This window comes from Erithacus rubecula (assembly GCF_903797595.1).
Source record: "Erithacus rubecula genome assembly, chromosome: 3".
NCBI classification, from domain to species: Eukaryota; Metazoa; Chordata; class Aves; order Passeriformes; family Muscicapidae; genus Erithacus; species Erithacus rubecula.
This window is the reverse complement of record NC_136689.1, coordinates 20600720-20614064: the sequence shown is the minus strand read 5'-3', so window position 1 is coordinate 20614064 and position 13345 is coordinate 20600720. Positions and strand designations below refer to the sequence as shown.

Here is a 13345-nt window from a genome sequence, read left to right as displayed (position 1 = left end):
TGCATATCTGTACTGAATTGCAGAAAATGTATCATTCTAATGAAACTAAATGAATGACAAAGCTATCAAATGGATAAATACAGAATATAAAAGTTTGTGGGGAAACTCTAGACTTCTGGACTTCTATCAATATGCTTATACTTGTGCATTATGAATACTCACTTCGTCATATATGATAATAATTTTATTTATTTACTGATTGTAATAAGTATCCATATTTTTCTTTAAAACAAATTATTGTTGAGATTTCTGTCATCAGCTTAAGATTGTGTATTTCTCAATCAAATATTATTTTACAGGAAACTATCTTCAATTAGTTTAAAATGCATTCTGAAGATGAAAAGAAGTATACTGCAGATGGAAATAGCCATGAGATCGCTGCATCCAGCCAGGATCATGAATCTGAAGACAAACAGTAAGTATTCTTAAATATGGTAAGCATTCTGTATTGAAGTTTATTATACTCCATTACTTTGGTTTCTATTTTATTGAATTTCATATTTTAAATTTTATTTTACGTTATTTTGCTAGGAATCTAATAAAAGAAAGCTTTGTATCAATATAAGAGTAACATTGATAGGCATGTTTATTTCATGCAAAAGGACTATTTATTTTTTCCTTTAAAGGGCTAAGTGTCCACAGTCTTGACTGGAAAAACAATTCTAAAATATGACAGAAATTATGTTGGAATGGAAATACTGGATATATTTATGCCATCCACTAAAAATTGTCTTAATATTTTTAGTATGGCAGTGAACCAACATTACACTATGTAGGAAAGCTTTACTCTCTTCTATTTTGAAATATGTACAGTGCTTTAGTTCACAACTTCCCTGACCAGATAGTGGAACCAGATAGTGTTGGTTCATCCTTGAAGGGGTGAACTGGGAAGAAGATGGCTTAAATTTACAGAAGTTAGGAGGTGATACTACTTACATTGCTGAAGATTTAAATAGAAACATTTCAAGAATGCTCAATAAATTATGCTCATTTTAAACAATTATTTGCTGCAAAACAATTTAATAATTATAATATAATTGAACTGCATTAATATGTTGAATTTGGATTTCTGTGAAATGTGGTCCATTTTTACATTCATTAAAACTACCACACTTTTTTTAGCAAGGCAAAGAAGAAGCAGAAGAAAGGGGAAAAACCTAAGATGGTCAGCCCATTTACACTGGTAAGGTTTATTCACTCTCTATGTGTGTACATATATGTACACACAGGCACATTTCAAAATGTAATCAAAAATGGTTACAATTATGCTAGTATCCTGCATATGTGATGGAGTCTCTACCAAATATATTCATACTATAGAATACTTGCTGTAGTATAGAAATCAATCAGTTCTTTTTGTGGATATAGTTATACTGAAAAAGCTGTCTTATTACAGATAAGGATTCTTAGGAATGTTCCCTTAGTAATTAATCATCTTAAACACACCCATACAGATATTGGTTTGTGAAAGATAGGAATTTCCATGTTCAGTCATTTCTCCTGACACAATGAGAACGGTGGCCATATACCCACAATGAGTGTGGTCTTGTCCTCTAAATTAGTACTCTAAGGTACTAATCACAGTAATTATCCACATGAGTCATTGTTCAATCACCTGAGTCAGCAGTAAAAGGCAATTCCATGCCACTTATGAAAACTAAAATTAAGAATTGTATGCTAAAAGGTTCCAGATTCTTTAAAATTTTCTGTATGGCTTTTTAAAAGACACCCTCTTAGTATTTAATCAATTAAATCCTAGGTCCTCTTTTAGTCATCCTGAAATATTTTATATTTTGTTGATTTAGTGTGTGTAATACACAATGACGCTGCAAATAACAGACATAAAACCATAGTACATGATGGTGGGCAGTGTCCAATTTCTTTGCTTTGCTATATACAGTTTACACCTGTACAACTACATCATACAACTATAATTTACATCAGTAAACTTAGTATTTTACAGTACAGAATAAAGCCAATTATTCTAATAGATAAGCTCAATCTTTATTAAGTTCAATGGCAAGAGGATTTAAGATTTCAATATATTTTTATGATGTTTATGCTACATTAGGAACACTTTTTCTGATGGCATAATAATGAATTTACAGTAAAAGCAATTATTGCCTTAATTATCATAACACCATTAAAACTTCTTACAATTTGAACTTTAAATGGCAGATTTAAAAAGTGTGAATTTCTTATGCCTTGTTTTCCTATGGCCTTTCTTATCCAGGTGCAGATACTAGTGCATTAAAATGGCACATCTCTCTGGTTTTGACAGTTTATAGTATAAAAGTGCTTATATAGAAAGAATTTATTCCTGTACATTTAAATTGTTTTTAAACTGTATTTCTAAGGAGATAAAGTTGTAGTTTTGTGACAGCAGGTGTGCAATTGTTGGCTTTTTCTTTACTTTCTTGACTTTGTAAACATAGAATTGAATTAGCGTTCTAATACAATAGATGAATTTCTCTTCTCACTCACAGTTTCGATACTCCAGCTGGTCAGATAAATTATTAATGATACTAGGCACTCTGCTGGCAGTAGCCCATGGAAGCAGTCTTCCTATTGCAATGATAATTTTTGGTGATATGACTGACAGTTTCGTTGCTTCTGGAGACACAAATTTTACAGGTAAGAAATTATCTGCTATGACAAGAACAATGGCTCATATTTTAAAAAATGACGGGAAGATTCACACATCTTGACAGGAGATACTTATGTTAGAAACCACAGTGCTATATTATGATGCAAATTAGTAGCTCATGTTCATTGTAATAGAGATACACTCTGTTTGGGGTGACATTGTCGTGGTAGTCTCCTAAAGGCTGCCTGACCAGGAGAACTGAGCAGAAGAGGTTCCTTTATCGACAGATTGGAGCAGCCTTGCATTCACAAGCCCTGGCCCTCATGGGAGTCTGCAACCATCCCAATAACTGCTGGAGGAGAACCACCACTGGTCATAAGCAATCCAGGAGGCTCCTAGACCGTATTGATGATAACTTCTTCAAATGTAAGAGGAGCCAGTGAGGAGGGGTGCATTACTGACCTCGTTCTTTATAAAAAGGAGGGCCTGGTAGGGAACATAAATCTCAAGGACAGACTGGGCTGCAGTGACCATGAAATGGTGGAGTTTCAGAGCAGCAAGGAGGGAGGACAGGAAGATCAGTATCTAGAACCTCACAGACTTGGACCTCTTTAAGGACCTGCTTGATAGAGTACCATGGGATGAAGCCTTGCTTGGGAAGAGGGGCCCAAGAAAGCTGGTTGATATTCAAGGATGACCTCCTCCAATCTCAGGAGTGATGCATTCCAACAAAGAAGGAGTCAGGCAGAAACACCAGGAGGCCTTCATGAATGAACCAAGAGACAAGCTCAAACACAAAAAGCAAGCCTGGAGGGGGTGGAAACAAGGAAAGATAGCTTGGGAGGAATACAGAATACCTGTCCAAGCCGCCAGGGATCAGGTTAGAAAAGCTAAAGCCCTGGTAGAATTAAATCTGACCAGGAATGTCAAGGGCAACAAGAAAAGCTTCTACAGTTAGGTCAGTGATCAAAGGAAGATGAGAGAAAATATGGACCCTCTCCAGAAGGAAATGGGAGACCTGATTACTTGAGATACAGAAAAGGCTGAGGGACTTAATGATGTTTTGCCTCAGCCTTCACTAGTAACTGTTCCAGGTGCACTGCCCAAATCACAGAAGGGAAAGGCAGGGACTGGGAGAATGAAGAACTGCCTGCTGTAGGAGGTCAGGTTTGAAAATATCTAAGGCATTTGGAGGTGTACAATTCTACTAGAACTGATGAGGTGCATCTGTGGGGCCTGAAGGAACTGGTAGAGTAAGGTGCTAAGTCACTGTCCACTATATTTGAGATGTCATAGCAATCTGATGAAGTTCCCACTGACTGAAAAAGGGGGAAACATAACCCTCATTTTTTAAAAAGGGGAAAAGGAAGACACGGGGAACTCCAGGCCAATCAATCTCACCTTTGTGCCCAGCAAGATCATGAAGCAGATCCTCCTAGAAACTATGCCAAGGTACATGGAATGTAAGGAGTATAATTGATGCTAACTAACATGACTTTTTTAAGGACAAATAATACCTGACAAATTTGATGGCATTTTACAAACAGGTTACAGATTGGGTGTGTAGGGAAGAATTTGGACATCATGTACCAACATTTGACAGTGTCCCAGTCGACATCTTTTTCACTAAATTGGAGAGGCATGAGTTTGATGGATGGAACACTTGGTGGATAAGATAGTGGCTGGAGGGTCACACTCAAAGAGTTATCCAAGTGGAGACCCGTGATGAGAGGGTTCTCCAGTGGTCAGTATTGGGACTGACACTGCTTAACAGCTTTGTCAATGACATAGACAGTGGGATCCATGCACCCTCATCAAGTTTGCCAATGACTCCAAGCTGTGCAGTGCAGCTGACATGCTTGAGGGAAGGGGACATCCAGAGGGATCTTGACAGGCTGGAGAGGTGGGTCTCTGGGTATCTCATAAAGTTCAACAAGACCAAGTGCAAGGTCCTGCATGTGGGTTGGGGCAATCCCAAGCACAAATACAGGCTGGGAGAAAAATGGTTCGAAAGCAGCCCTGAGGAGAATGGTTTGAAGGTGTTTGTTGATAAGAAGCTCAACATGAGCCAGCATTGTAGGCTTGCACCCAGGAAGTAATATCATGGGCTGCATCAAAAGAATTGTGACCAGCACATGGAGGGAGGTGATTCTAACCACTCTACATCTCTCTGGAGTGCTGCATCCAGCTCTGGCACCCCCCCTAGCATAAGAAGGATACCTGTTGGAGTAAGTCCAAAGGAGGGCCACAAACACGATCAGAGGGCTGAAGCACCTCCCTATGAAGACAGGCTGAGTAAACTGGGGCTGTTCACCTTGGAGAAGATTCCTGGGAGACCTTATAGCAGCCTTTCGGTACCTCAAATGGGGCTACAAGAGAGCAGGAGAGCAACTTTTTACAACAACCTGTAGTAATTGGATAAGGGGTAATGGTTTTAAACTCAAAGAGGGACTATTTAGATGAGATATCAGGAAGAAATTCCTTTCTATAAGTGTGATGGGAGACTAGAACAAGTTTTCCAGAGATATAGTGGATACCTGATCCCTGGAAGTGTTCAAGGCCAGTTTGGATGGGGCCCTGAGCAATCCAGTCTAGTGAGTGGTGTCCCATGGTAGTGGGGTTAGAACTGGATGGACCTTAAGGTTCTTTCCAACCCAAACCATTCTCTTCTTCTATGTCTGTATGCGCAGGTATACTTTTTAATCTTGAATTACAGTCATGTAGTTTTGTTGTTAGTGGAGTTATGACTAACCCTGCATTAGTAACCTTCATTCATGTGCATTAGAATTTCCTCCTTTCTTCCAAATCAGCCTGATTCAAAAGGAGATGTAGCAACTCCAGATATACTGAACAGCATGCAAAAAAACAAATTTGTTAAATCTTGCCCTGTTAAAAGTATTTACTCTTTTCTTCCTTTCTAAGGAGACATTTCAATGAATTTCACTTCAGAGGCGCTTAACAAGCTGGAGAAAGATATGACAAGGTAAATAAAAATTGGTGTTTCCTCTTCTTTTTTTAATGTAGCCACACATTTCTAGTAAAACCATTCTTCTCCCAAGGATGTTTTGCACACTTTAAACAACACAAAAGCAATTATTTAATAATATATGTAACTAAAGATTGGCACAAGGTATTATTTGAGGCCCTGGGAAGATTCTTGAACATTCCCAGCTATTCCAAAAAATTTCCCTGTAATCTCTTGCTCTGACCCAACCTGACATATTTCAGGGGTGCTCTGTATCCCAGTGAAGTCTGCATTGCCTTCCTTCTTTCTTCTTTTGCTCTGAATTTATAAAGAGTAATTGTTATGATAAAAAATTATATTGATTATCATCTGTCAATACCCTGAGCTATGGTGATTCACTTGCAAAAAACTAGTTTGTCAGATACTAACTACTTTGCTGCCAAAGCATCAAGTTCAGCTAAGCAACTTTCTACAAGTACATGAAAGGAGATTGTAGCAAGATGGGGTTTGGTCTCCCACCTAATAAGTAACAGGACAAAAGAAAATGGCCTCAAGTTGTGCCAGGGGAGGTTGGGTATAATCTTCATGGAAAGGATGCCAAACATTGGAACAGGACGTCCAGGGAAGTGGTTGAGTGACCATCCCTGGAGGCATTTAAAAGATTTGTGGATGTGAGACTGAGGGACATGTTTTAGTGATGGACTTTGCAGTGCTGAGTTAATTATTGGATTCAGATATCTTAAAGGTCTCTATCAACCTAAACAATTCTATAATTCTGAGAAATTACCTACACTGTAGAAAATGCAGATTTAGATTATAAACTACCTTAAATCTAGCATTCTAGAGCTGGAAACAGCAGAAGACAATAGACAGCAGGTGCTTCTGCTACAAAACTCCATAAAGAAAAGATTTAATAAGAAGAAACATAAGCTGCTAATAAAAGTGTTTTGTTAAGAGGTTTTATTAACCATTATCCATACACTTGGTTTATGCATGATATGTAAAGTTTGTGTGTTTCTTGTACCACTTCAGGTTCTTTTCTTCAGGTTGAACTTTGTTCCTTTCAATTAGATATTGAAATATGTCTGCTGTACTCTTCAAAGCAATTGTCTTTTTTGAAGAGAAGGTGGACAAAAGGCATTTTCTGTAGTAACTCTTGCTGTTTTATGTCAAAGTGCATTATAATTTTTGGGTAACAGTGGACTGTAAACTTATTTAGATTCTGTAGTTAATTTTTGCAATTAAAATACCCGTGACTATTTACACCCAAAAACCCCAAACCAAAACATACTCAAACAACTCTTCACCATAAAATAAATGAACAAGTTAGGACAAGGCTGCTGTTTCTTAGAAATGATGGACTTGAATGTAATGAGAATGAATTGACAGGGAATGGCAATTATACTTACAGGAGAGTTTCTTGCTCCTCCAACATTTCTGTCAGTCTCTGACATGAATGTACATAATGCCTACAAACCTCCAGTGGAATATATTTGTTCCCAGTGATTTGAAAACAAATTTGAAGGCAGAATTGCAAACTAAATAACGTGTGCATGGGCGAAGTTACGCTAATTGTTCTGGATTTAGTAAATACCTGACACTCAGTTGCACCTTTTCAAAGTCTGTTTCGTGTTTATTCTAAAAGAACTTTAAAAATAGTTACTAAAATATTGCTACATATGAAATAGTAGAATTTGTTTTGCCTGTTATTTAATATGTGAGTGAGGTCTCCCTGTCCTTACCTTGACCTATGAGCTTTGAATGATATTTTTCTCTGCTAAGTCTAGCTGAGGAGAGGAAGTGATAGTGTCCTCAGTCGGTATCTGGAATCCAACTGGGGTCAAACCACCACAGATTAAAAGTACAAGCAAGAGTAAAAGGTTTCTCTTTAGAAACAAATTGTTTCCTGATACATGCAAGGCTAGCAGCACAGGAATAGGTGTTCTTTCCCAAAGTTTCTAGCTAGAGCCTTGAGTTGGCATTTTCACTGGTGTGACAAAGCTCTTTGTACCAACTCCTTTTTTCTGTTGGAACACCAGTCAACAGGTCAAATAATGATAGAAACTGTTTGTAAGGGCAGAGTTCTCACACAGATGTGTCCAAGTACTGAACTATGCATGTGGACTTAGTCAAGTTTGTTACTCAGTTTGCCTTAACTCCAACTATTTCTCAAAAGAAAAAGAATTATTATTTTATAATGCAATGTGCATTTACTCTCTGAAAACTTGCAGCAGTGAATTTACAGAATATATTTCATTAGCATGGAATCTGGCAAAGATACGAGTCCTTTGGATATGATTTGTCAGTAAACAAAGTCCAAGCAGAAATCAGCTGTTTGAAGTGATGTAGTATCATAAAGTAATTGCTAAAGTAATTACTGCTGAATTTAGAATCAATGTTCTTGGGTTTAGTTTGAGAGTCTTTGTAGAGTTTTAATGGAGCTAAATGTGATTGAGGTCTATATTCAACTAACCAGCATTCTGTTAGGCATTAACTTGATTTTATTAAACAGTTTTGATGAAGTGAATTTCATAATGAGTATAGTTTCAAAGTTCCTAAATATACTATATGATATTATAGCCACAAGAAAGATCTGAATAAAATTTGAGAACTTTAATTTGTAAAGCCATTCTCTCTTAGAGCAGAGCATTTGCACACAGATTCCTGCAATTTACTCCTCCCAAGTTTCATGTTAAAGTTCTATAAAATCAGTATGCATAACTTAGTAAACGAGTGAAGGTTGCAAGAGTTTAGGAAAGGTCATGAGTCAAGCTTTTTACTAATGGTTTACTTTTATGTAGATACATTACTCTTATAATTACAGGTAATACACATCATATAATATTTAATCATCAATTTTGGTTGTGTTTTACAAACGAAATCCCTTAAGTTGCATTTTTTTTTCATTCAGTTCTGGTATAAGTTTCATTATAACTGATTCTAGTGTCAATTCTTCATCAAATCAAAAGTAATTTTATTCTTTTTAAACAGCTTAAAGCTGTGACTTCCACTTTGAGAATTATCATGGTTCACATACTCCTGGTTTGGTTTTGACACCCCACTCATAGCACAGAGGTGTTAAATAATTGATGTAAAAATAAAATATCAGTTATGAATAAAAGACCCAAAGAATTTCTGTTTTAACGGCATTTGATTTCAGTAGATGTCCATATAATAATGCTCTCAAATGAGGAAATATTTACTGCATCCATGCATATGTTTATTTATTTATTTATGTATTTACATAGACATGCATGTTTATGATTTAAATGTGTGTATAATATAGATATATGTGATTTGTTCTATGTCTGTCTAATGCTAGGCAGTTTTTGGATGTGAGACATTTAAGTGAAAAGGGTATAGTATCAGAAATACACTTCTAAAAGTATCTAATGATAAAACACCTGCTAATTATTTTTTTATGGTAATTCTGACATTAAATGCTATTCATGGAAAACTCAGCAAGTTTTACAGTGAAGTGTAAAGTTCTAGTATAAGCATATAAACCCTAATTCACAGAAATTCACCCTAATTACAGAAATGCAAACATCATGCTAAATTCACACTATCAAGGTAATTAAACCAATTTTAAGCTCATTTCAGAGAATCTTGCCCTTTTTTTTCCTTACAGATATGCATACTACTATTCTGGAATAGCAGCTGGTGTTCTTCTTGCTGCTTATGTTCAAACTTCATTCTGGACCTTAGCAGCAGGTCGGCAAATAAGAAAAATTAGAGAAAATTTTTTTCATGCAATTATGAGACAGGAAATTGGATGGTTTGATGTGAATGATGTGGGAGAACTTAATACTCGTCTTCTAGAGTAAGTATATTATAACTTTCCCAATGTTATTTTATCTTGTTGAACATGTAGGACTTAATTTTTTTTTTTTTTTTAATTAGATTATTTCTCTGTGAAACTAACTTTTCAAATTTCCTCTTTGAGAGTCTTGGGACTGAATTTCTAATACTTCTGATACAGGACTGTCACAAAGATGCCAGAAAAGCATTTTGTTAAGTTCACTTGAACTCCAAGGATTACTAAAGCCCAGTCTATGATATTACCCCCATGAAGAGAAATAAATTAATTTCTGGGTACACTGAGGACTGAAAAAAGGTACTGACTCAGCCCAGCAACATGAACAGCTTTAACTGCATAACGTTGCCTACATGAAAGCCTTTATCTTTTATTTCCAAATAGCCCGTAGTACCAAACAGATCAAAAATATGGAATTAAGAAAGTGAGAGTATTTTGCACTACAGAAAGAATTTCAACTTTTTCAGACAAAAGCAGGTTTATAGCATTACATTTTCACAAGAAATATGAAATTTTCCTTTTCTTTTTTTTTTCTTTTCTTTTCCTTTTTCTTTTTCACTACATAATGCTTTACCTTGAAGAAAACTGTTATTGGAAGCAGTAATTGAATTATAAAGATTGTCTTCCACGCATAACAAAACTGGAAACCTTCCTTGTGCTTTCTACATTTTTCTTCCTCTCTCTATGTCATTTCTTTTTCAGTGATGTCTCCAAGATTAATGAAGGAATAGGTGACAAGATTGGATTGCTTATTCAATCACTGACAACATTTGTGACAGGATTTATTGTTGGTCTCATAAGAGGATGGAAGTTAACCCTTGTAATACTGGCAGTTAGTCCTGTACTGGGACTTTCAGCAGCCCTCTGGGCAAAGGTAAGTTAACATATGTACAGTATCAGGTTTTATATTAATGACAGATAATGAAATAAATCTACATATCTGTAAGTCTTAGTATTAGAATGTGTTGCTTAGAGCAATTATATATATTTTGTATATTAAATATATATTATATATTATTTAGATAACACTTCTGTACATAAGCTCTTAGATGAACTGTGTATCAGTCCCCTCTCAATCAAGGCCAGGTCAGATGGGGCTCTAAGCAACCGGTTCTAGTGGAATGTGTCCCTGACCATGACAGACCAGTTGGAACTAGATATCTTTGATAAGATCCCTTCCAAGGTCCCTTCAAGTCAATAATTCTATGTAATTTGAATATTATAATTCCCATAGATTAGGCAGATTTATTTAATTTGAAGCTATTTCTGATAATATAGCACATACAGAGAAGGAAGCAAGATATATGTGTAGAATTCACACCTGCAACTCTTTGACTTACATCTGTTTAAGTACTTTTTCTCTTGAAAGGAATAATTGCACTTCCTGGAAAATAAGAGAGTAAATCAGAAAAAATCTGTCTCAGGCACAAAGTTTTTTTTCATAGTTGTTAACAGATTTTGAAAGAAATCCTGTACAGACCTAGATGAGAGAAGGACCAAATTTTCATGGGACTAGAGTGACTTACATTTTTAAAGTCTTCTGATTTTTATGGTATTTTCTTTCCCTTGTATTTCAAAGATCGTGAAAGCTTTTACTGTCTTGAGTGGCTATATTGCAGAAAAGGTAGGATTAGACACACATGTGCCACGTATGTCAATTGGCTGAGTCTTCACAGACTGTGGCCATGTCTTCACAGTCTAAGCTATAGGACCCTCTGGCTAAGGTAGCCAGAGATGAGAATGAGCTAAGGAGGTCTACCTGGGGAGAACCACACCAGCTCACTATGAGTTCTCTTCTTATCTCTTGCACTGGGTGAAAGCAGAGTGGAAAGTCCGGGACTTAATTAATTGTGTACAATGTGTAATGTGGAATCCCGTGGCTGAATTCACAACATACTTAAGAATCCGGATATTTGACATTCTGCACCCATGCCTAATATAGCCAAAAGGCTTCATATTGGAAGATAACTGCGATTAAAACCATTATGAGTGCTTGAGTTTATTCTGGTTTTCATATGTAAAAATATTTGATTCTGTATTAGGTTCTCTCTGCTTTCACTGACAAAGAACAAGCAGCATATGCAAAAGCAGGTGCTGTTGCAGAAGAAGTTCTGGGAGCAATCCGTACTGTAATAGCTTTTGGAGGACAGGAAAAAGAAATTAAAAGGTAAAAGCAACATTTGCTTTCATCAGTGGATTTTAAAATACTAATTAAAAATGGTTTGAGATTTTCTTGTATATTTTCTGTTTAAGATTTTGTGCTTTTCGCATTTTTCTTTAATGAGACATTATTAAACGCTGTTACAAGAGTTGCTACATGTTGAAAGGCAATCATTTCTTTATCTAGAGTTGATATGTTGTCTCTGCATTAAAAGGTATCAAACTGCATCACATATCTTATTTGTGAGAGCTTTAGACAAAAGAAGACCCTGCTCTGTGAAGAGATGATGATATCCTTGGTAATCTAATCTGATTACTCAGTAGTTGTGAAGCTGCTGATGAACAGTATCTCTATCTCTGCCATACTGCAAAATAAAGATCTTGTGATATATTTTAACCTTTTATCTTGAGTGGTTCACAATCAAAGTTCACTGATCTCAGATTATTTAAGCAACTTAAATGCCAGCCCTTGACCTGCAATGCACTTTTATTTCTATAGTTCACTAATGTTGGCATTTTCAGGGGTTACCTTAGAAAGTCCATGCCTAACCTTTATATAGTCTTGGGGTTAGATATTTTAGGTACCTAACTGCCGTACTTTGTAAGCATTCTTTTTCTAATCTATCCACAGAGTTTTTGTGGTGTCTGTCATGGTGCAAGTGTGAGTCTATTTTGAACTTTTTTCTTTCTTCCAGATATCATAAAAATTTAGAAGATGCTAAACGGATTGGAATAAGAAAGTCTATTACAGCCAATATTTCTATGGGTGCTGCTTTTTTACTGATATATGCATCATATGCACTGGCATTCTGGTATGGAACTACTTTGGTCTTAAATGATGATTACACTATTGGCAAAGTTCTTACAGTAAGTATTATTGAGTAAATTCTCAGTAACAGTGAGAAATAATAAAGAACAAACATTTATGTGTGTAATGGGAGTTTATTTGACTATAATGAGAATTATGTCACAAAATTGACAAAGTAGCAACACTTTTTAACAAAAAGATTCTCACCACAAAACCCTACATGCTGTTTCTATAGGATCTCAAAATCTACATGAACTCAAATAAGACATAGATGATTTTCAATTGTTCCTATATATTTTCTGGTTTTCAAAAGATCACACTGATATAGAAACAGTTCAATCAAAACCTGAATTTCAATACCCTTTGTAATTGCTATTTGCTTTCAGAGGGCTGAATATATTTTCAGGATGCAGAAACAAATACTTTTTAGCTATTGTGTAGTCAAAGTATATAGTTTTCTTAATGTTTTGCCTATGTTTTGCACCATGAGAGCTTGGAATCACTTCTCCATATTTTGACAAATTGAGAGGAATAAAAATATACTTGTGACTAGGAAATATGTCACCATCTAACTGAAGGAAAAAAAACCGTAACACTTAAGTCATAACTTAAATTCTTCTCTTGATGTGGAAACCATTCTAATTTTGTATGAAACATGAAATAAACAGGGTAAGAAGAATGACTTTGTTAACCATGATGAAACCTGGCCAGGTGACCATATACATATATTCTATTCATATTTTCTATTTTAACTACCTGTTTCGTTTCTGAATCAGTGAAGTTTGTGAAAAGTGTCTCTTGTATGTGCTTTTGGCTCTTCGGAATCTTTTGTACAGGTTGGCACATGTAACCTCTCAGTGAAGTTCATAACCTTATGTGTAATTTATTCTGTTCAAGGTATTACCAAATTCTATTGCTAATTGTCTATGTTGAAGTTCACTGAATGATGTTTTTATGACATGGATGATGCATTATCATGTGTAAAATCTGTGAATAACCCCTGTTCAA

General features: G+C 35.7%; 1 protein-coding gene across 3 annotated transcripts in view; it reads left to right on the top strand.

Moving 5' to 3' along the window:
- LOC306799989 (ATP-dependent translocase ABCB1-like) overlaps positions 1-13345 on the top strand; it is a 47882-nt gene that overhangs the window by 12822 nt on the left and 21715 nt on the right. For all 3 annotated transcript variants that reach the window (XM_079301702.1, XM_079301703.1, XM_079301704.1), the window contains 8 exons: positions 300-415; positions 1123-1183; positions 2487-2634; positions 5510-5570; positions 9184-9375; positions 10072-10243; positions 11412-11536; positions 12225-12396. In XM_079301702.1, coding sequence (XP_079157828.1) covers positions 324-415; positions 1123-1183; positions 2487-2634; positions 5510-5570; positions 9184-9375; positions 10072-10243; positions 11412-11536; positions 12225-12396 — 1023 coding nt within the window. In that variant the 5' untranslated portion in view covers positions 300-323. The remainder of the gene's footprint in view (positions 1-299; positions 416-1122; positions 1184-2486; positions 2635-5509; positions 5571-9183; positions 9376-10071; positions 10244-11411; positions 11537-12224; positions 12397-13345) is intronic.